General features: G+C 47.4%; 2 protein-coding genes across 3 annotated transcripts in view; one reads left to right on the forward strand and one right to left on the reverse strand.

Annotated features, from left to right (window-relative positions):
* Nucleotides 1–305: 305 nt before the first annotated feature.
* On the forward strand, nucleotides 306–5,222 carry TNFRSF13B (TNF receptor superfamily member 13B). The gene is made up of 5 exons (XM_059484624.1): nucleotides 306–371; nucleotides 2,350–2,490; nucleotides 3,283–3,399; nucleotides 3,861–4,061; nucleotides 4,948–5,222. The coding sequence occupies exons 2-5, from the start codon at nucleotides 2,352–2,354 to the stop codon at nucleotides 5,220–5,222; spliced, it is 732 nt and encodes a 243-aa protein (XP_059340607.1). The 5' UTR covers nucleotides 306–371; nucleotides 2,350–2,351.
* Nucleotides 5,223–9,409: 4,187 nt separating this feature from the next.
* Nucleotides 9,410–23,647, reverse strand: part of USP22 (ubiquitin specific peptidase 22) — an 89,186-nt gene continuing 74,948 nt past the window's right edge. For both annotated transcript variants that reach the window (XM_059484531.1, XM_059484529.1), the window contains 7 exons: nucleotides 20,975–21,080; nucleotides 18,591–18,749; nucleotides 17,092–17,218; nucleotides 15,667–15,758; nucleotides 14,169–14,231; nucleotides 12,210–12,359; nucleotides 9,410–10,308 (listed from right to left, as the gene is read on the reverse strand). In XM_059484531.1, coding sequence (XP_059340514.1) covers nucleotides 10,266–10,308; nucleotides 12,210–12,359; nucleotides 14,169–14,231; nucleotides 15,667–15,758; nucleotides 17,092–17,218; nucleotides 18,591–18,749; nucleotides 20,975–21,080 — 740 coding nt within the window. In that variant the 3' untranslated portion in view covers nucleotides 9,410–10,265. The remainder of the gene's footprint in view (nucleotides 10,309–12,209; nucleotides 12,360–14,168; nucleotides 14,232–15,666; nucleotides 15,759–17,091; nucleotides 17,219–18,590; nucleotides 18,750–20,974; nucleotides 21,081–23,647) is intronic.

The raw sequence follows: 23,647 nt of genomic DNA on the forward strand, positions 1-23,647 counted from the left end.
GGGACATGGCTGGGCTCAGTCTGAGAGGGTTTTCCCAGCCCTTGTGATTCTGGGATTCTGCTGAGAGCTCCCACTCCACAGGGCCCTCTGCAATGTGCCCACCTGGGCCAGCACACCTGTCCCTGTCCTGGTGACACACCAGCCCGCAGTGTCCCCACGCTGTCCCAGCAGCCCAGGGACCCAGAGCCAAGGCAGGGCCCTGAGTGTGCAGCCGATTTGCATGGAAGGGACGAGGGGAAGCCCCAGGAAGTGCAGAGCCAGGCATTAACCAAATCTCTCTAATAATAACCCCGGGCCAGGCAGGGCTCAGTGCTGCAGCTCCAGGGCCATGGCTGGAGCCCAGGGGGAGTAGCCACTGCTGAGAGCCACATGTGAGTGACCCATGGGGGGCTCTGGGGTGGGATGGGGGGTTTGGGGCCAGGGCTGGGGCTGGGCATGATCCCAGGGCCAGCAAGGAGGGGAGGCTCGGCTCAGAGCTCCCACCCTGCTGTGGGGCTGGAGGGGGAATCTCAGAAGGGTTTGAGCTGGTGGGGAGCTGAATTCTCATCCTGTTCCACCCCCTGCCATGGCAGGGACGCCTCCCACTGTCCCAGGTGCTTCCAGCCCCATCCAACCTGGCCTTGGGCACTTCTAGGGACGGGGCAGCCCCAGCTGCTCTGGGCACCTGTGCCAGGGCCTGCCCACCCTCACAGGGAAGAATTTTTCCTGATAATTTATCTAAATCTACCCTCCTTCAGCTAAAAGCCATTCCCCCCTGTCCTGTGGTTCCTTGAAGCTTTGCATGAGGGGCCTGTGGGGAAATTCAGAGGGTCCTGAGAGGCAGAGGGAGAGACTCACCTGGCTCTGCTGGAAAATCCATGGCTGAGAATTCCGTGCTGGGAGCACCACGTGTACCTTGGGACTCCCCAGGGAGGGGAAGGTCTGTCCTAGAAGAGACCAAACATCTCCTTGGGGGTGTCCTTGGGAGGGAGGTGCCCAGGCTGCAGCTCCTCAGCTTTAACACAGCCCCAGATCTGTTCCCATCCCTTATCCCATGGGAAATCCACCCAGGCCAAGGCTGGCTCAGCCCCTGCCACCCCCAAGGGTTCCCTGCCAGCCCTGGGGCTGCTCTGGGGGCAAAGCTCAGGTTTGGTCCCAGAGCACCCGAGGGGAGCAGTGGCCTGAGCCTCGCTCTGCCCTGGGGATGTCTCTTTTATATTTTATATAAAATTAAATAAGTCATTATTTAATTTTATAGCAATGTTAATCGAACAACTGGCAGTGTCAGGGCAACATCCCAGTGCAGAGAGGATTTTCCCCTGGGAATGGGGGTGGGTTTCTCTCACGCTGCCCCAGGCAGGACCCAGCTCATCCTGCAGGGAAGGTTCTGGATGGGCAGGGGCAGCACAGATGTGCAAAGTGCCCAATCTCTGAGTCCTGGAGAGAGATCCTGGAGGAGCACTGGGGATTTTCTCTATAAAAATCAAAGTTTTGGCCCTGCCAAGCAGCAGCTCAGCCTGTGGGCACACAGAGCTCACAGTGCAGCTTGGGGAAGCTTTGAGCCTTTGGGGCCATCAGCACCAGCAGGAAAGAGCTGCAGCTCCAGGAGGGCTCAGGGAGGGATGGGGCTCTCGGGAGCCCTCTCAGGCTGCAAAGGGCTCATGGCCAGCACTGCCCCCCTCGGCTGGGTTTGAGCTTCCTGCAGCTGCAGCCCCTGCGTGTGGCGCAGCCCAGGGGCTGTCATCAGCCAGCCAATTCCTCTAAATGTGAGGTCTGGGTGGTTTTTGTGCTGCTGAGAGCTGCTCCTGTGCCTCTGGCATCACATCCAGTGCACAATGGCACTGGGAGCACTGGGGCAGCAGAGGATGGGACAAGAACCCCTGACAGGGACAAGAGCACGTCCACCTCCAGCTGGCACTGCTTAAACTGGTGCCTGAAGTCTCCTGGGGAGATTTCCCTCCTTCTTCTGCTCTGACATTTCTTATTCATCAGCCTGGTTTCACTATGACACCAGAACACCCAAGAGAAAGGGCAGCAATGACACACAAGGTGGTGGTTCTGGTACTTTCAGAAAAGCCTGTAAGGACAGCAATAGTCCCCAGTGCTCCTCTGGCAGGTGCAGGGACCCCCAGACCCCCAGGGCACAGCTCCAGGCCAGGGTGGGCTCTGTGTGTGTCCCCTGGCACTGGCACAGGACACACACAGAGCCTGAACAGCAGATTGGGCTGTGTGCTCCTGCTCAAGCCTGGGCCCAGAGAGGCTGAGGCACAGCCAGGATCCCCCCGCAGGGTGCCAGCCCCAGAAGGGGACAAAGTGGCTGCAGAGCTCCCCATGGTGACCCCCCCACACCCACCTGTGTCTCTCCTGCAGCCATGGATGGGCCACGAGCAGGGCAGGATGCCATGAGGAACTGCACTGACCAGCAGTACTGGGACACCCTCGTTTCGCAGTGCATCCCCTGCAGCCTGGCCTGCAGGCAGTCCCTGGCCAGGAAGTGTGATGCTGTGTGTGGTGAGTCTGGGCTGCCCTGCATGGGAGAGCCAGGGATGGGGCCAGGCTGGGAGCGAGGAGCAGAGCCTGGGATGAGCCCCAGGGCAGGCTCAGAGCCAGCTCAGGCCAAATGCACAGCGGGATGTGGCAGCTCCCCAGGGATGGGCTGGGGCTGGCAGGACCAGGGGCTGCAGCTCTGCTCCCTTCTGGGGTCACCAGGCTGCACCTGCACTCCTGTTCCCTACTGGGGAATGCCCCATTCCACCCTCCAAAGGCAGGGATGTGGATAATGACAAACCCCCAGCCTGGGACAGGGCCTGAAAACACCTGGGGAGGAGGACAAGGGACAAATGAACTCTGGTGCCCAGCCCTGTGCCAGCACCCTTCCTGGAGCCACAGGCTGAGGTGGCTTCACCCCTCCAGGGCTCACTCAGCAGCCACAGGTCAACATCTCCTCCCTGAGGACAGGAGATGCCATTCCTGGCATCCTGAGGCAGGTTTTGGTGTGTCCCAAGGCGCTGTGCAAGCCCCAGGGCAGCAGCAGCAGCAGCCAGGAGCCCCCAGGTGAGCCCAGGCTGGCTGAGACCATCCCCTCCCCTCAGCTGCCAGCAGGGGCCTTTCCCCAGCTCTCCACCCCAAATCCCGGGTCTGTCCCCCTGGCAGCCCCACAGATGCTGTCAGTGCTGGGGGTGCAGGCAGGTCCCCCCTGAGCTGCCAGAGCAGGAGCTGGGCTCGTCCTGCCGTGCATTGGGGTGGGATGGATGTGCTGAGGACACCGTGATCATCTCACTCCCCTCCTCTCTCCTTCCCCAGAGTCCATGGACTGCAACAACAGACCTGGGTTTTACTACGATGATCTGGTGAAGAGCTGCATCAGGTGCAGCTCGGTGTGCGGGCAGCACCCCCGGGAATGCGCCCCGTCCTGCGAGCGTGAGTTGGGCAAGGGGCACCAGAACCCCCCCTTGTCCTGGAACTGGGGCTGGGGAAAGCAGCCAGGGCCCATTTCCCATTTCCTCCATCCCACCCCGGCCTTTCCCCGGTGCTCGCAGCCTGGGCAGCTCCCAGGGCAGGGGGGAGTTGGCAGCCCTGGGTCCCACCCGGCTGAGCTGCCCCAGGGAGGGGCAGAAAGAGGGGACAGGTAGAGCCCCAAGATCCCCAAGTCCTACACTGGGGTTGGGGTCCTACACCCCCTGAAGATGTGGGACGGTGTGAAAGGGGCACGGGAAGGGGTCTCCTCCACCTCACCATGGAGAAGCACCAGCGGGCAGAGGGGACACGGAGCTGCTCCCAAACCCTTTCCCAGCGCAGGGCACAGCGCTGGCAGCTCCTTCCCTGCCAGAAAGGCTCCGCAGAGGTGTCTGAGGTGTCCCGTCTGTCTGTCCTGCCCGCAGCCACGCCCGCGGCCGTGCTGGAGCCGGAGCCGTGCGCGGAGCAGGAGCCGTGGCTGGCGCTGTGGCTGCTGCTCGGGCTGTGCCTCGCCAGCCTGGGCTGCTCCCTGCTCCTGGGCTGGAGCCACCTGCGCAGGAGGGGAGAGCCGGGACACTGCCAGCCCAGCGCCGCCCCCTGCCACTGCCGGGAGGACCCTGCCAAAGGTGGGTGACACCGGGACGGGGGCAGACTGGGAGGCAGGCTTGGGCAGAGCTATTTCCTAAAGGGAGGGAGAAAAAGCAAAGACAATGAGGATGAGCCTGGGAGAGGAGCAGGACTGGAGCCCTGTGCCCGATTCTCCACCCTGACCCTTCAATCACTCCTTCCCCAGGCACAGATTCCCTCTTGGAGCTGCTCCACGGGCAGCAAATCTCCAGTCTCCATCCAGAGAGTGAGGGGACAAAAGCCAACCCCCTTCCAAAATGAACGCCTGAAAACAACCCAACCCTCTTCCAAAATGAACACCTGAAAACAACCCAACCCTCTTCCAAAACGAGCATCTGTCCCACAAAACCCCATAAATACCCAGTTTTAGTTCTGCCACCAGAGGGGCTTCACAAGTCCTTGTGTCAGGGAGAACAGGAGAAAGGATACTGTGGAACAATTCACCATGGAAAAGGTGGTTTTAGTCTTCCTCCTTTTCTTCTCTCCTGCCTTTCCAAAGAAAATAATGCCTACTTACCTGTTTCTGCACACACATCACACACACCTATGTTTACATGCATCCACCTCAAAGCCATCAATGTCAAAAATCACTGAGGAAAACCCCATGAGCCAATGTGACACCTGGAGTCACTCCAGGGACTGTCCCTCAGGCCATTCCTGTCTGCTTTGCTGAAGGACACAGGGATCAAAGGGTGATCTTTAAGATAAGCCACCAGGTCTGGAGAGATTCTCTGGGTGTTTCTGGTGGTGCAGTGAGTCCATGCTGGGAGCTGGGTGTCCTCTCCAGGTCCAGGAGCAGCTTTTCACCGGCTCTAGGGCAGCACTCCAGAGCATTCCCAGGTGAGAGCTGCTCCTGGGCCCCTCAGCTGATGCATTTATTTGCAGATGGGCTGGTGGAAGCCGCCAGCGTTGCTGAGGGATTCACCAGCATCAGAATCCCAGAGCCAGTGGAAACCTGTGGCTTCTGCTTCCCTGGACACGGCTCTGCTGTCCAAGAGACCAAACCGTGCCCCAGCAGCTCCGGCCACCCTGGGGACAGGGCTGCTCCCTCCTTCTCCGGGATCTGCAGCACGGGCAGCGCCGGGGCCCTGCCCAGCCCTGAGGACGGCCACTTCAAAATCATCTGCTCTCCTGCCCAGGAGAAAACACCCATGGTGTGAGCACAGAGGGGTTCCAGCACGGGATCACAGTGGGAGGATGCTCTCTGTGCCCCCAAACCAAAGCTGCTTCACCCTCTGTTGCCTGGCACAGCCTCTGCCCAGCCCAGGCTGCAGGACACAGACAGGGCTGGAGGCTGCACAGAGCTGTTTGCTTCCACTCAGGAAAACAAATTCCCATTTTTCTTGTGCACTCCCAGTGAAAGAAGTCGCTTCCCATGTGGCAGCATCTGACTTCATCCTCCAGCTTGACCTGGGTGCATCCCAGCCCTTGGAGACATCTCATGGGGGCTTTTCATCCTGGTTCCACACCAGCATCCCTGCAAAGGATCCCTGCTCTCCTCTCCTCTCCCTGCCTGCAGATTCCTTCATCAATCAGAACAATGTTCAGCACAGCTGTAAACCTCTGAAATGTGGAATTGGGTCCAAGGATTTACTGGTGAAATTGATAAGGAGCCAGTGTGGGAAGCTCCAGTGCCAGTTCCCAGCACTGGCATGGGTGATGGTGAGGCTTTGCCTCAGGACCAGGACATGATGCTGCACATGAGGAGCTGGGACAGGCACCAAAACCCTCAATGGAACTGGGTTTAAATATGAAAATTCATCCAAGGCTGAGAACTTTCTACAAAACTGGATTTATGTATATCTGACCTGGGTTATTCTGAAGAACTGGTAAAAGTGAGGAATCAGCTGGAGATAAAGCTGCTTTGAGAGAATATTTTTTTTTTTTATCTAACCTGGCTTTGAAAGCTATCACAGAAAAATAGGGGTTTCAACATGTAATTTGAAGTTCTCATTTCCACTAAAGGAGACTGTAAGATTTTTTTTTTTTTTTTTGCAAAGAATCACTCCTGCTAGGAGCTCATCCCTTCCACTGTCTTAAACTAGAGCTTTAAACTTGAAAGAATAAATGTAATTCAATATATGCACCCCTTGGAAAGCAGGTTTTGCACTTGCCTTGGGGCAGCACCAGCACATCCTCCCCTGGCACCAATGCCCCCAGCTCTGTGCCCCCCCTGCCCAAACTTCCCAGCAGGGACAGGGAATTCAGGAGAAGGAAAACCCTCAGCAGCATCAGCCAGGGCCTCCCCAGGCTGCCCCTTCCAGCAGGGGAACACCTGGATCCAGGCCAGCTCTGGTGCCCTACAGACCTTCAGGTGCCACCTCCAGGAACCCCTGGCCATGGCATTTGCACAGAGATTCAGAACCTTATTTAAAAACAGGATAGAATTAGTGAACACATGCCACCACTGCTGCAATTAGGGCATCCCTGAAGGATCAAGAGGTATCAATTATTCAAATGAGAAGGATTTTAGGGCTATGCCTGTGCTATGAGAGCAGGAGCTCACCCTGTGTGGCACCAGGAGCCCCAGCTGGCTCAGGAGGTCACTCACCTCACACCCAGGCAAAGCCAGGATGGGACAGGGCTGCTCCTCCTGTCACCGTGTGGTGTCCCAAAAATTGGGGAAAACTCTCAGCAGAAGCCAAATCCTGCCCAGACACAGGAGGGGAGCATCCCTCACCATCCCCTCCTTGTGGGAATAGAACTATAATTATCAGCACAGAAAAGGTAACAGAGAGCAACTTGAACAAATTAGCAGGAAAATAACAAACACCCTTAGCTGCAGAGCCAAGAGGAATCAGGGGATTTGGGCATTTTACAGCAGCTCTGAAAGAGCATACCTGGAGACATCAGTTCCAGTGTCAGAGGGACACCATGAACAGCACACAGTAATTCCAGATGGGATGGGTCCAACCCCATTGGGAATTAAGGGCACTGATTCTGAGCAGGATCTCCTGCCCAGGGTTTAACCAATTCTCACATTTCTGCTTTTTCCATCAGGCACCAGCATCAGGCAAAGCTTTATCTCTACTCCAGAGGCTGAGGGACATGAAAATGGAGCTAAAAGCACTTTCTGGCTATTTTTGTGTCCTCTGTAGAGCCGTGTTCACTGCTGGCAGGTAACAGAACACACCCCACCGTGAGCCTGCACGGCTGCACCACTCTTTGTTTCCAGTCATTTCTGCAAATGCCTCCTCCCAACAGACCAGCTGTGCCGATAGAAAATGTACCTCAAAACAAACAAATCAAGCCCAAAGTGCTCCCCTGGATGAGGAGCTGTCGGTGCTGGCTGTCAGCACATCAGGGAGCCTTTGCCTCACCCTCCCTTAGGCTGCCCCAGCGTTTTCCTGCAGGCGCTGCTGAGGGAGTTCCAGAGGAACCTCCCGGGAATGATTCAGTGCAGGAGCTGCAGGGCTGAAGGGATGGAGGGGAAGAGAGGGCTGTGTGTGAGAGAAAGCAGCAGGAGGGGTAGGGCTGCTCATACGCCAGCAGCTGCTCTTCCATTTTTATAGGAAAAGGGAAAATGCTGTCCCCTCCTCTCGGAACCGGCGTGGATTTACTGCTGCTGGAAACAGAACCTGGTGTGATTGGGGCAGGGACACGGGGGGTGGGCTGGCAGGGGGGAGAAGGGGGTAAGAAAAGAATAAAAGACCTTTTAATACCCTAAGAATTCTGCTTTTGAAACCAGAAAGAGAGCCTTGAAAGCTCCCCCCGAGAACCATCTGCGCCGGTGCAGCCGCACAGAGCAGGAGCCTCTCCACCAGATGGGCGGGGAGGAAAAATTAAGGGTGATTTATACGGCTGCCTCGGGCGCCTCGGCCCCAAACAATTTGTTCCTAAAGGCTGTAACAAAGCCGGCTGCAGCAGCTCCGCCGGCTGAGCGTGTGCTGTGCAAAACAGAATTCATTAAAAGGGCAGCCAAAGGCTCAGAGCGACAAAGCGAAGGCAGCGCTGGAACCATCCTCATCGCCATCATCATCCTCATGCTCCTCGGCGTTTGCCGCGGGGTGGCAGTCCCGCTCCGGCCGGGATGCAGCGCAGCAGCGCTGGGGATGACAGGGCTGGCTGTCGCTGCCTTCCTCCGCAAGCTGCTGCATTATTAACCAGCACGGAGAGCAGCCACGGGGCCGTGCTCGCCCTGGGAAGGAGGGGCCGCTCTCCTGCGGCTCCTGCTCAGGAATGCTCGGCTCAGAGCGGGCGGCACCGAGCACAAAGGGGAATTAAATTGTTCCACAGGCAGGAACGCGATGGTCTCGGCAGTGCGGGCACCCCCGCACCACACCCAGCTCCTGGGTCTGGCTCGGGATGTTCTATTTGTCCTTCCCTCCTCCGTGCCCTGTCACCGATGTACAAAACCTCCTCGTACTGTTCCAGTCTGTGTGCAAATCAGAAGAATTCCACCTGTTCAGCTGCTCCTGTAAGACGGTAATTTAAAACCCAAACACTCAATTCCCTTATTTTGCTGTTTATCAGACTGTGTGAGACACCTGTACCTCATTCCTAAAGGCTTCGATCCCTCCCTGCCTTCCCACACTGGCAAAGCTGGGGAATGCCTGGCAGGGGATTTATTCAGAGATTAAAGATCAGAGCAGCTGTGGCTGCCCCTGGATCCCTGGAAGTGTCCAAGGCCAGGCTGGATGGGGCTTGGAGCAACCTGGGAATGTGGAAGGGGCTGGAACAAGATGATGCTGAAAATCCAACCCAAACCATTCTGTGACTTTTGGTGTGACACCAATTCACACAGTGCCCAGCTGACTCTTCACCCTCTCCACACTGGAGAACAAAGCTGGTTTTGCTCTTAGCTCTGTTCTGAAGGTTTCCTCTCCCAGGCTGCAATTCCACCCCCAGCCCAAGCTCCTGAGAGTGAGATCCAGCACGAGCAGCTCCTGCTGGTGCCTCCCCACAAGACAGAAGGGGAGGAAAGGCCCCAGAGCTGAGAGCTGAGAACACCAACACACAGACTGTGCCACTGCTAGAGGAGAAGAGCTCGTGAAGAGTTAATCCATGTGGGAGGATATAAGGAACCAATACCAGCCTAGCACATACCAGGAAAATGTGTTGTTTACTTAGAGCACTGCAGAAGGGCTCAATAGCAGCAGATCCATCGCTCAAAGCTGCCCCAGCAGCGACCACTCCCAACAGATGGTACATTTTTCACCACTGAGGTTCTCTCAAGTGTCAGATATATATAAATCCACCTTTGGAAAGCAGCAGGAGGGATAAAAAACCAAACCAAAACCAGCAACAACAAAATAAGCGCTTTTGAGAAATTCAAACTTATTCACAAGATTAAAAAAAAAAAACCAACAAAACAAAACCAAAAAGAACCAAGACCACTCTTACAGTATAAACACACCAATTCATTCATTTTTACTGATGGTTGCATTTATGAATTTCATTCTCGTGAAAAAAGGGAATAAAAGGAAAAAAATTAAGAAAATAGCTATTTATAGAAAACAAAACAAAAAAGGGCTCAAACAACAGAATCTGTGCTGATGCTTTTGAATGAGCAGTCCGATGGCATTGAACATTACCTGTGCAAGCAGGCATGCTTGAAAACCTGTCTGAGTACTGCAGCTTCAGTCCCACAATCCAGGATTTCTTTTATGGTTGTTGGAAAAAAAAGAGCCTAATAGTTTCATACTGTATTTATTTAATAACTAAAATTCACAAATAAAAAGATACTTGCAAAGTCCTTTAGTTGTCTCATCCCCTCCTCCTCCACTCTACTGCTTTCAGACCCATATGCATAAAAAAATGGGTTTGGATTTTTAATTTTAACTGTTAATATGATTGGTCGTTGGAGCTGAAGCACCAAATGGAGAAGATGCTTTATGGAGATGAGGGTAGAATCCTTTGCCTTCCCACACACATTTCTGGAGGAACACAGGAGATGTACCAGTGCCCGGACTCCTCTGCTCCCATTTCCCCCACCCAGAGCATTCCTTTCATTTTATATTTCCTCTGTTAAGTGACTGACTGCAGCCTCTTTTCCCCCTTTCTGTCCTCGTGGGACTGCACACACGTTGGACATTGTTCATTTCTCACTCTCCAGGCTGTGAGTCAGTGTCAAGTAGGTCCTGTTACAGCTCAGTGCGAGTTGGTTTGTAATGGGTCTTTTCATTTCAGGTAGGTTTGTGTGTCGATTCAGAAGGCTTGAGTTGTTTCTTCCTTGTTTACATCTGACAAGCTGCTGGATAAGGCTATTCATACTCCAGGAACTGTTTGTGATAGAACAGCAAATATCTGCAAGAGAGCAGAGGGACAGTGGCAGTTCTGTGCCAAAGCAGATGAGTTTCCATTGATGCAACCATAAGACATGAGGGCTGTTAATTTTGGTTTTCTTTTCAATTTGAGGCGATTCCAGGGATGAGAAGGGGGGAAGCCAGCTGACATAATTTTACCAGCAACTCAGGGAACTGAACAGCTGAACACCAAAGAGGAATCCCATGGGTGCCCCATCCCTGGAAGTGTTCAAGGCTAGGGACAGGGCTTGGAGCAACCTGGGATAGTGAAAGGTGTCCCTGTCCATGGCAGGGGGTTGGAATGAGACGAGATTTAAGGTCTTTTCTTAGCCAAGCCATTCTATGATTCTATGAAAGAGTCGAACCTTGTAAAATCTACTCAGGACCTGAAAACTCTGGAGGATTGGATTTTGTTGGTGCTCAGACAGGCAGCAACCATTTAACACTGATGTGGCACAAAATAAAGGTGCTTTAAGGTACAGCTGTTGCTTCAGAGTCACACTACCAGAGATCAGACCAGGATTACTGCAAACTGCTCCCATTTACTGGAACAGAAGCAAAGTGAAGCAGCAGCCATGTGGGTGAACACTCATGTCCCAGTCAAATGTCTGATGTGTCAATCTGCACTCAAATCTTGTGTTTTAAAGGATGAAGTTCTTCCTGACCCTAATTGCTGTGTGTGTACTGGTACAGCAGAGAGCCCAGCTCCTCAGCAGCCACACAGAACAAGGGGACTGATCTCCACACAACCCTTACCCACCCTGACACAGCCTCAGAGCACTTCTGAGACGTTCCAATTGTTACAATTCCATCCAAGCCCTGTGGATTCCCTCACGAGATGCAGAGCTAAAGTGTCAGCCTTTATCTGAACCAGGGAAATGCATCAAAGCTCCAACCAGCCTTTATGGGCAATAGCTGTGTTGTACATCCTCTCCTCCTTGCCTCTGGCAGGTTCTTCCATGGGCATAACCCCACCTGAGCACCAGGCATGTGTTACTGAATTACAACAAACTCATTTCTCTGCTCACCTCAAAGCAGAAGTTCCCTGTCAAGTCATTTAACACTAAAATTCAGGTATTATAGATTTCTGTTTTTACTTCCCGATTGAAGTTTAAAAAAAGGAAAAACGGGGAAAATCTATTTAAAAAATTACAACCTGAACATTGTGCCTGCAGCAATCCTTGAAAATGTCATGAATAATTAAAACAAGAATGGTAAAGACTTATCTCTGCAGTACCAAGTCCACAGTGGAAAATGCAAAATGAAGACTTCAGATTTTAAGTTGCTTTTTTCTTGGAACATACACCAGTCCCCAGTGCTTCCCTCAAATAAGGAATACCACGGTGCTTCCTTGAAAAATAGTGCTCTGTCCTCCCAAAGCTTGTGTAATATAAATATCAGAAGCCATAATGTCAATCTGAGATTAATTTAAAGCCATGAGCTAAGGAACAGCTCATGTTCTCTACCTGCCTCCCATAGAGCTTTGCTATTCTGGGTCACAGCACTTCCTTCATGGCTTTTCTTCCAATCTTTTACACTCATCATAATCCAAAGGTTCTGCAGGCACAGACTGGATTGTGTCAGAGGTAAGCACTGCTCCTGCACTGGGAGATCACATCACTTTGGTTTTCAGAATCCCTTCCATGAGCAGCAGTTCCAGACATTGCAGTCATCTGATGTCCCTTGTCCTTCCCCTTCCTTTCCTTCAGCAAATCCAGGGTTATAAAGCAATCATGGATAAATGTAACTGTGCAGCCTCCATGCTGAAGCACTGAGCATTACAGGGGATATTCAAGAGAGAAATTATCCTTCTCTATGATTTAAAAGGGTTTTTTTTAAGTAAGGAAAACCCAACAAAGGTGAAAGTTTGCCTTCTTTTCCCCTTCCCAGGGCACCACTTACCCTTCACTGTCTAGCACATCCTTAATGCTTGCCTTGGTGATAATGGCATCATCACACTTGAACCACTGGTCCTTGTGCTGCCTGATGAAGCTGGTATAGTGCCCACTCTCCAAGGTTCCCTGGTGATTAACTACTGCAAACAAGGAATACCTGGGACAGGAAACAGACCATCAATATGTGCATCCAAAGGGGGAAAGAACAGACATTTCAGACAGGCAGAAACTTTTGTTCATAAGCACACATAGTAATGGTAAAGGATCTGATCCACCGTAAAACAGCAGCTCTAACACTAGATGGGAAGAGGGTGGCCTTGCCCAGGGAAAAAAAGAAAAATTTCTCTTTTCCTGTTTGCTATTTTTGCAACTCTCCAGTTTGGTGATCACTGTCAGCTTTATCAATACTGGCTACCAAATTTGCTTCTAAAGTAGATCAATATTGGTGCATTCCTGAAGAGGAACACTGATTACCCAGTCTGACCTTCTACTTCCCTGATTTACTCTAGTGAACCAGAAAAAATGCATCTGAGGTATGGGAAGGAGGTAATCTTAGATATTTCTAATGATAAACTGCTGAACTGATTAACTGCCCTTAATCTGCAAAGCCTGTACTTATTTTGAAATACTGAATATATTCAGCCTCAACTTCCAGCTCTCAGATGCTGCTGTGCATTTGCCTGAAAACTTGCAGGTCTACCTCTGTTCCAAAAAAGATACTGATAAGCAAGTTGCTCTCATTTTTTTTTCTTTCTCTTTTTTTAAAAGTGCAAGAATGAAGTCTTTAGCTCTTTTGTTCTAAGGTAAGATTTTGTTTCCAGTCTTAAATACACTAGTGGCTCTTTTTCAAGCATTTTCCACTCTCTTTAACTTTTTCTTAAAATGCTGCCCTCACACTTTGTGTGTGACACAAGCACAGCTGAATAATGGTAAAATAATCTCTCTAATCTCACTTGATATTGTCCTACTCAAGTTGAAAATTCACAGAACTCTCTGACACAGTGGTGCCACAACAAGGCACCTATTCACTGACTGCCTACAGAGCCACTGATTTAGAGCCACCCTCTCTAGGGGAGCCCTTGAATCCAGCTGGGATGGACAGCACACTTCAGTCCCAGCTGGAGCCTTCTGACATTGCCCCAGCCCTTCCCAGGCACCCAGATCCCTGAGGAGAAGTCTCTGCTCTCATTACCTAAATCTGCTTAATTTTCAACAATTTCTCCAAGTTAAGGCATGTGCAAACCACAAAAGTGATCAGCTGTGTTACCTTCAGACCTTTTCTAGCCCTACATCTAATGATTCAAGCCGTAGGCCCACACACCACCTGCATGGTGACACCTGCACTAAGACCTGGCTAGTTTGGTTTTACATATTTGTGTGATTCCAGTTTCTTACTGAAACCTTTAGTGGCAAATCAAGTGCCTTGAATTTAAATACACAACAGCAGCAATGAAAATTGTAATCTTATTTAACTGAAGAGGTAAGGTTTGTGTGACCATTTCTATTCGTTTCAATTACACCCCCTTTACATTCTTAAGCAAGGCCCACACCAGTCCATCATTTATTCTGACTGGAATCAATACCTGCCCAGGAGACCCCAGGATTACTGGGATCACCTGCTCCTGACTTTGAGTGTCAGTGTTCTAATTAATTACTTTCTTTGGTCTTCTGGAACTCCCTTTGCCATTGCAATAGGAAGAGGAATATTTCAAGGCAACACCCATCCCTTGTAACAAACATTGTGACCACAGCATTTCATTTTGCCCACAGACCATTTGAGGGTTTCACCCTCAGCTCTGGAACAGAAGGGCAGAACTGCAGTGAGTGAAGCTTTGCTTTGCAATATTCCAGACTTACTGTGCTGTCAGATATGGAAATGCACTGGCACTGCAGGGTATAAAGCAACACTATCTCCTTGTAGAAGGCAATACCTTTCACAACAGGAGGCATGGAATGTACCACTTACTTATTATCATTGTTTAGACTATCCGTCGGCTGCTGGTACTGCCCGTTCATTCTGCTCTCTTTACTGCAACACACACACACAAAAATCCAGTCACTTAAAGCAGTGGCTCCCCAAACCCAGGAAATTGCTCTGACATGACACACAGCCTGTTTTCTGAATCCAGGTCCTTATTCCAGCTGAGCAGCAAAGGGCTGATTAGGATGCTAAAGATGCTTTATTTGCTCTCACAGCAGTGCTACATCACAAACACCATTTCTCCTCCTGGTCAAGGCTCCAGTGCTGCAAACACACATCTGCTTACGTCAAATGTTTTATCCAAAAAGCTTCAAAACAGGTTAAGAAAAGATTTGTATTTGAAACCTGGGAAATTATCTAATTACATCAATCCTTTATCTTGTAATGGGTCAATCATCTTGGCTCTGACTTCTGAATTCATTTTGTGTTTTGACAGCAGCAGTAGGATTATGCTGTTGATTTCCTAGCTGGTGAAATTCAGAGTACTGAGTTATGCCTGCTGATTATCCCATCTCTATTCCATTATGCTGGATACCTTTCATCAGCAGAGCCTGTTCAATCCAGGGAGAATTCACCAGAGAGGAACAAGGAAGTCTCAGAAATATATTGGAATAAACCATATATTCTTAATATAACAGTATTTAACAGAGCTATAGGGCTCTTCTTTCCCTCTTGGTAGAAGCATCTACTTTCTTTCCTGGGTAATAAGGAGTGCAGGCAAAGCTTGAAATTATAAATAAACTTTCAGCATCAAACAGAGTCTCTCTGTTAAGCGATACCATGGTTTGGGGCTTTCTGCACTGCTTCAGATATAAATTAAATCTGAATATCCTCTTGCATATTTGCATGAATGTCTGACAAATACTTTTTAATTAAGCTGATTAAACTCCTTTCATAAAGGTGCATTTACATAAATGCCACGTCTTCCACAAACCTGGGAGGTGGCAGAAGTCTTGCTGTTCCTATTTTAATCTGGACTATGTTTTTGCTTCTTGCAGCATTCTCTAAACAGAAGCTGAAGGTACTAAACAAAAACCCCCAGATTTGCTTATGTGCAGGAATAAAAAGGAAGGATTTTTATAACTTGAGGAATACTGGTGAGGGATTAGGCTGGCTCTGTTCTGGCCAACTGCACAGGATGGCAGGTGGGTGGGCATGGAGGGGATGGGACCAAAGCAGGGATCTGAAGGCAGGATGGATCTGGGTCTATAAATTGAACAGGCAACAGAAACATAACACACATTAATTACAGAACCCCACCACAATGTTTAAATATAAATCCTTTTCAGGCACATGAAACTGAACAGTTTATCTAAAAATGGGTTTAGAGAAGCTACATCTTCCACAGAGAAGCTCATGGCAGGAGTGCCACCACAGACACTGTTCTGTACCCTCAGGAATGCTCCTTGTTTTGTGCTGCATGTGTGTGAATTGAGAACCAGTTCTGCCCAGCTCTGTGGGGTGTTCTGGGCTGGGAACCCACCTGGAAGCCATGAAAGGTGTCATGTCCAGCTCCAGGGGAAACGAGACATACGTAGTGATCTTCCGCCTCAGTTTGGCTGAGTGTTCAAACCGCTGCAGGCAAAGGCAAGAGGTTTCTTCTTTAGAGAAAGGGTAAATTTTATCTCTTTTATAAATGTCCTAAGCTTAGAGACAATAACATGAAAGCACATTAGCAGTCACTATACAGGGACAGCCCCAGAGTTTTCCTACCAGCTCTGTGGGATGTCCATGTAAATAACAACACATTCTAGCAGGAAAAAAACCCCACCATTTGTGGGCTCAATGTTAACACAGTATGAATTAGATTATTTACCTTGATATGTATGCATACAAACCTATTCCCACCTGACATCAAAGAAAAGATATATTAAACAAGGCGAGCACACAGAGCCTTTACCCAAAGCAGTGTTCATTTGTACCAGGGCTATTCAAGCCCATGGCTGCTGCCTACCCTGGCTCACAGAACTGGTGATAACAGAGTTTGCCTTCAGATTCGCACTCTGAATCCATCCATCCCATCGTCTCAAGTGACAGGAGTCAAGCCTACACAGTAATGCCCATTCAAATTAAGGCAAAAAATGGAATATACTAACAAAAAAAGCCTTGTGCCTCAGCCAAAAGGGGCCTGCAATACCCACCACCCTCTCCTCATCTCCTTCACTGAACATCAAATTGGATCAGCAACAAATACCAGAAAGAGATGAATGAGTTTCCATATAAAGGCAGCTTCCCTCTCCATTTCTCAGAAATTTTTCTCTATTTACACTTCAAGTTAATTATTTTCCAATTGTGATGCTGTAACAATTCCCTAGCAACAGATCCAGATGTGAAAAGCTGAGATTTCTGTAATTCTTATCTTTTGTGTTTCTCTCTTGTGTTAACACACAAAATGAAATTTGCATTTTGCATAGACAGGACAACACAATTACTTAGGAAAAGTAATTTATTTCCCAAAAAATCTTCAGTCATTTGGAATAAGACAAATACTGAACTAAGTATAGGAAAGGAGTGGAGCACATTCACCTTGATTTACCTCAGAACTTTTCCATGCTTTCCCTTCAATACAGTGGCAATCTTTCAGTGAAAGTGTAAAAATTGTACCATGTAGGATGAGGGGGTGTAACTGGAAATTGGTTTCTGTGCTGGTTCAGCTTTTGGACCAGCCTTCCATTCTGTCTCTAGATTCAAGCTGGTTAAGCTCCCCCAGACACACTGCAAGGCTACATCAGAGATAATGTAACACCATCTTAATAGAAAACCTAGCTGGCAAGGCAAGATGTTCTTTATATTAATTTATATAATAAAAGTTTAGTCAGTGAAAGCCAGAAGACATGTCCAGGAATTCAGCTCATCCTCTCAGAGAGGAAATCACATCCTCTGCTCTGTTGGCCCCCTGTGAACTTACTTTGAGATGAAAACAGGCCACAATGGGTAACTTCTTCATAGTGAGTTGTTTGGTAGATTCTTGGTAGCTATGGCAACCACTACATTTGATTTTGGCACTGCTTCCTAGATGTTCTGGCCTTGTAAACCTAAAAAAATATTGAAAAGCAAAGGAATGCACAAAACAATCAGATGGTTTTTGACATGTGCTGGAAACGCTTTCACTTGTGGGTCACTGGCACCACAAGAGACAAGAGTCAGTGGGTTTTATGTAATTTTGGAAAAACCTGCAATCAAACCAGAATAATGTAAAGTGCCATGGCTCAGATATCCAAATGTGACATGGATCATTGCTCTGACTTGCACTGAAGTGAATCAGTGGCTGAGAAAGGAGCTCAGTGTCAGTTCATCTCCTACAGCAGAGCAGCTCATTTTCATACAGAAAGCAAAGAAAGATCTTTTGTTTTCAAACCCAAAAACACTGATATGGAAGACACTCGTCTGCAACACACTATCCTACCTTGTAGCCCTCCAGGGCTGGGATCAAAGCTCTGAGATGGAAAGGCCTGTAAACACAAAGTTCTTTTGAAAATACAGATACCCTTCTAAAAAACCTTTGTTGACAAAAATCTCTTTCAAAATTTTCAGACAGAACTGCTCAAAGGAGCCATGGGAAGAAACCATTAGGGAACAGGGAAGTGCTCACAGAAAATGGACTACCTCAATGTTCTCATTACAAACTAAAGCAAAATCCCTCTTTTCCAGAAACTCAGCACAGAAAGGCCAGGACCATGGACTTTTCTTTCTCAGTCCTTTCCCCCAAGTTTAGATTTTCAAAAAGTAAATCAACCATTTTAGTTTTTAGGAACATAAGACAATTGTGGCCTCCTCTGTTCTGAAACCAACTGAAGATGGGGAATGGGAGTTCTACCAAGGATTCATTTGTCATATTTGCATTGAAAAGGTAGAAAGGTCAGAACGAGGAAGACTTCATTTACTTCCTCATTTTGGGACCCCTCCCCATGAAAGGGACCACCAACCCAGTTCAAGGAGCAAACTGTGCATGCTTAATAGCTTTTGACCTAATTACCATATGAAGTGGGGAATGGGGTGTACCAAAGTTATGAATATGGATTTGTATTCTGGGTATTCAATACTTGCATAGATAAAAGGACTCTGTAATCAGCTGTAAATTGTGGTGTGTATTTGGGAGCTATCCCACAATAAACAAACACTTTCTAACTTTAAATCGTTAGAGAGTTTTTGGATACTGGTACTAGATCAATATCCATACTGGGAATGGGATCTACCAAAGTTCTGAATATGCATTTGTATTTTGGGTATTCAATACTTGCATAGACAAAAGGACTCTGGAATCACCTGTAAATTGCAGTGTGTATTCGGGAGCTATCCCACAATAAACAAATACTTTCTAACTTTAAACCGTTAGAGAGTTTTTGTCTGCCACAGTTGGGTATCAGTACCAGATCAATATCCATATTTTAATCAATCAATCAATACCTTCTCAAGCAGTCTGTGAGGGTGGTGGTGCCCGACACGTGGCTTTCCCCGTTGACCACGCTGCCATCGCTGCCCGGACTCAGCGGCCAGAAGGGGGTGGAGGAGCCTGGCAGATCCAAACTGATGTCCCAGAAAGGGTCTATCGTTGTGGAAACGCCACTGGGGGGGACACAAATGGTTCCACACATGTCACCCTCATATTTTCTGAAAAATCCCTTTGCCAGGATTTTGCTCCTGGGAAGCTGAGAAGCCTCAGAGAAAAATGGAAACAATAATTATCTGAATCACTTATCCTGTGTTTTGCTGCTTTGGAATGTGGTTGGAGACTGTTTATTCAACATGTGAATTATCTTGATTTAATGACCAATCACTGTCCAGCTGTATCAGGGCTCTGGAGAGAGTTACAAGTTTCTCATTATTATCTTTTAGCCTTCTATCTGTATCCTTTCTCTATTCTTTAGTATAGCATAGTATAGCATTCTTTAATATAATATAATATAGATCATAAAATACTACATTAGCCTTCTAAGAACATGGAGTCAGATTCATCACTTTTGTTCCTCCCCACGTTGGGGGCCCCAGAAAATACCACATACACAACTTTAAAGGAAGCCAAATGAACAGTTTCTCTCTCACTTTGGGATGCACTCCAGGTGCTTAATTTTAAGGACTTTGGGATCTCCATCACCCCTAGAGGGCACTCAGAGATGACAGAAAATAGAGCTGCTCCTGAGTGTTTGCCCACAATGGATCGTTTCCCTGCATATTTAAAAGCTGTATGTTTGGGGAAATGTAGGTGATGTATTAAATGCAAAATAAAAGTATTTAAGACATTCTGCCACTCACTGGAGCCCTGAGACTCAAAGCATTGATGCTCTGAGACAGAGGCACCACTGACCAGTATAAACCAGTTAACATCTGTGACAACAGATACATGCCATCCAACTAGTTTACAAGCTGGTCTTGTCTGCTCAAGACATGGAAGATGGTGCTTGAGGCTACCTCAAAAAAGAGGCTTTAAAAATACTCTTGCTGTCCAGCAGTGTACTGAATTCAGCTTTGCAGCTCCTCTCAGCATCTCCTACAGCCTTAGGGATTTTAGAGGCCAAAGAGTAACTGTACCAAGCAGCAGCTCATGTTCTCCATCAGAGTTCTCTAAAGACAGCTGAAGACAAGTCAACAGCCAGACTGTGGAAAAAGCTGCTCAAAATTTTAACTGCTATTGATTCAAATCTTTTCTTCCAGCATCCACATTTCTAAGAGAACTTCAGGGGTTTAGGCTTCTTGTTATGTTTATTTTTTGAGTTCTCTCTTCCCCTAAAACCAGTGTCTTTCAATCTGCAATTTCATTAAGCCTTCAGTATTCTGCCTTTTCCCTCTGCTTCATTTGTGCAAAAGTTGTCAATTTCAAAAGGAAACTTCTTTTGTCAAAGTTCCATCAATGTTAATATTGTGTCATAACAAATCAAGCTTTGCATTATCACATAAGGATTCTGTGGCTCTACCAGGCAAAGAACAAAATTTCCTATGTTTTCCTTACAGTAAATCTTTTGCAAATCCCTCCAGGAAACTGAGAATAAAAGCAGATTCAAACAAGCCCAGCCCATGTGCAGGACAGCAAGAATGTGAGGCAGAACAAAAAACAAGAACTCTGACTTCTGCACTGTGGCAACACCAAACATGTCCAAAGAGAAGTCAACTTGTTCCAGTACAGAGTAGGACAATAAATACACTTTTCCATACTCTTGTAAAGACTTTTTTTTTCTGGTACCTGAGATTATATTAGGCATGAGCCTCTTTGAAACCTCTCCTGATGATACATGTGATTCTTGACTGAAAGAAAATGTGGTTCTACATCAGAATTTTCTTCAAATGTATTTGCAATGATGTATTTTGAAATTCCAAGAGATCTTGGAAGTATTTTCTTTATGAATTTGGAAAAAACCCACCTTTTCCAGACTAGTAAGAGGTTTGTGTGCATAAGCCTGTAGTACTTCCCAGGCAGCTTTTTAGGTATGTTTTAATACATGGCAGTTAACTGGTAACTGATTGCATTTAGCTGTCAGAATTATAGAATTAGAGAATCCCAGGATGGTTTGGTTGAAGAGACCTTAAACATCATCTCATCCCAGCCCTTGCCATGGGACACCTTGCACTAGACCAGGCTGCTCAGAGCTCCATCCAGCCCGGCACTGAACTCTTCCAGGGATGGGGCAGCCACAGCTGCTCTGGGAAATCTGTGCTGGTGCCTCAGGGTGCTGCACCAACACAGTTCTTGTCTTTCTGGAGTTCTGCCAGTATTTATGGTGTTCAAGAGAGGAAAGGCTCAGTGCACTGCACTGGAGGGGTGCAGGTTTGGATCAGGATCAGGAGAAGTGACTTACTGGCAGACTTGACAGGTAACATCCGACTGCAGTCCGCCTGTGAAGATTTGGTCTATGATGCAGTTACAGTGGTTGGGGTTGTTGGCCTTCTTCCCATTATCATCACCTGCAGGAATGCAAACACAGGCTCAGAAGTCAAAAATCCTCTGAGGGAACAGTGGTTTGTCTTGGACTGTGTCTCCAGTAACTCTTTCTAACTCAAACTTATACTGCAAGTTCACAAGGATAACACAGAACCCTGAAGAAGTTGTGCATCGAAGAAAACAAGGAAACAAGATTGGAATTACTTGAAAAATATAGAAGATAACCAAAAGTTGACTAAATGTAGAGGTGAAGCTTTAAGCCATAGCAGTTCTTAGCCAAACCCTTGCTCTGGGTATCTCCCTTTACAGAGGTTTGCTTTCCACTGCCTGGCAAAAAGATCAGCTCCTAAGACAAGGGAGTTACCAAGGTGGTTCATGAAAATTGATATTTAAATTTCACACCAGCAAATGCTACATTTTTACTTCTATCCCAGTCAAATTCTGTGAGTAGAATGAGGGGAGAAGGTTTGTTAAGAGCCCTTCATCCCCAGCCAAATGCCTCCATCAATGTGCACCTTCCATGCAGGTTTTCCTCAGTGAGAAAATGAAAAATGTCCTTTTCTGAAGGGAGGAGGTAATGCTGTGTCCTCCTCCAGCTTCTCCAGAGGCAGAACACATGGCAGTGAACACACTCCCATCTCTGAGGCATCGCACACTGTCACTGCAGGTCCCAGGAGGAAAGTGTCATTTTTAGGACTTGAGTGCTGAGATAAGCCAATTCAACTTTCTTACAATAACCAGAGTATTAAATAACCAGAGTATTTAACATTTCTGCACACAGTTCTCAGCTTCCAAGCCCTCTCCCTCCATTCCCCAAGCTGAAGTAGGAAGGACAACCTTTTCCTTGGGTTTCCAGACTGTCCACTGCTTATTTTGCTTGGGCAGGACAGATGCAACTGGGCTTGCTTTGCAATCAGAGATGCACACACCAACTACTACACAGCACCAGCTAATTATTTTTTAAAATAGATCTCAAGATGTTTTTCCATGTCCTTCAACAGCAACTGCTACAACAGAATTAAGTTTGGAGAGGTTTCCCAGTGTATTTAACTTACTGGGAAGTATTTGATTTCTGAAACTGAAATGCTAAGACTGAAATACTCCTCAAATCTCTGCTACTTCTCAAAACCAATTATTTTCTACTCAAGAATGTCAAAAAAAAAACCACCTGAAGAAATGAAGAGTTTCTAAAAGCAGGGCAATAGACCATTTTCATGTATTTAAGGTGCTCTAGCTGGAGTTTTCTTGTAGTACGAACAGATAGAATTTTTTTTTTCAATGAAAATTTAGAATTATGCTTGAAAGTATTATATAATAATCTGGCAAAGGTTCCACTGGATACTAAGTGTGGAAAAGCAGTCATAGGTGATACCTACTAAGCTGCAATGGGCCACTTGAGTTAATTAGATTCTAAATGCCTCAGGAAAGTTCTCCCTCAGCTGCCAGATTTAGGCTTTAGAAACTTTTGTTTGAATTGCCAAGAAAAGCACATTGTTTCCTTAAAAAGACTCTTGAAGAAAATGCTCTAAAATTAGATTTCAAGCGTATGAGGTTCAAGTTGGGGGTTATCACACCCGGTCTGAGGTGTTTCTTGATGGGAATTTCAGCTAAATCTCACTGAACTGAAGAGCTTTTAAAGGGTTCAATTATGCTAAGCTAATGAAGAGGGCATACAGGATAGAGACTGTGCAAGGCATCCTTCACCTACAGAAAAAGATTCACTTATATTCACAAGCATTAACAAAAAAAAAAAATTCAAAATAGAATTAACTGGGTTTTAGTCAAAGCTCCACTTTTCCTTTTTAAAGAGCTACCACATCCTTGTAATCTGCCCATTTCAAACATTGTCTCTGCTTTGTTTTGAGGGGGCAGGAGGAGGAAAGCTGTGCTGAGAGCTTTTCCCTGGATCACAGGTACCATCCCAGCTGGACACCTTCAGCAGACAGGCATTTCCTCCCACAGGGAGAGCTGAGCTCTCCCTTTTCAATTACACAAGTCAATTAGGATCAGTGATGAGAGGGTCTCAAATGAATATCCTGCAAGCTTGTTCCCAGCAAAACAGAAGGGTATTACCCACTCAACATTATTTCCCATGACATTTGGTTGGAGAGGAGGGAAAAAAGAGTAAGATTACCACCTACACACACTTGTCAATATGGAACAGATGCTGAGGGGAGGTATATTATGCAGCTGAGAACTAGAAGCTGCTAGATTGTTGTGCTCAAGTTAAGGTTGCCTTCAACATTTCTGTCTCCCAAATGAGGTTTTAAATTTCAGATATTTTTTGGGGGGTTAAATCCAGTCCAGGGAAATCAGCAGCTTTTAAGAATGGTTTTAGTCCTGTGCTGACCCAACTTAAAAAAAAATCAATGTACATATTAATGTGATTATGAGAATGGCTGAAAATTGAGTTTAGGAGTTTGCACTCAACTCTCAAAAAACCCCACACAGGTTACTACTGTGTCTGTGAAATAACTAAGATGTTAATCTATTTCAAAATAGGCATTTAATATACCACTAAAGGTAAATAATGCACAGCAACAGTAAAAACAGCTTAAAAATACAGAAGTTTTTAAGACTGCTTTTGGTT

The sequence above is a fragment of the Ammospiza nelsoni genome, chromosome 17, assembly GCF_027579445.1.
Source record: "Ammospiza nelsoni isolate bAmmNel1 chromosome 17, bAmmNel1.pri, whole genome shotgun sequence".
In the NCBI taxonomy this organism is placed as follows: Eukaryota; Metazoa; Chordata; class Aves; order Passeriformes; family Passerellidae; genus Ammospiza; species Ammospiza nelsoni.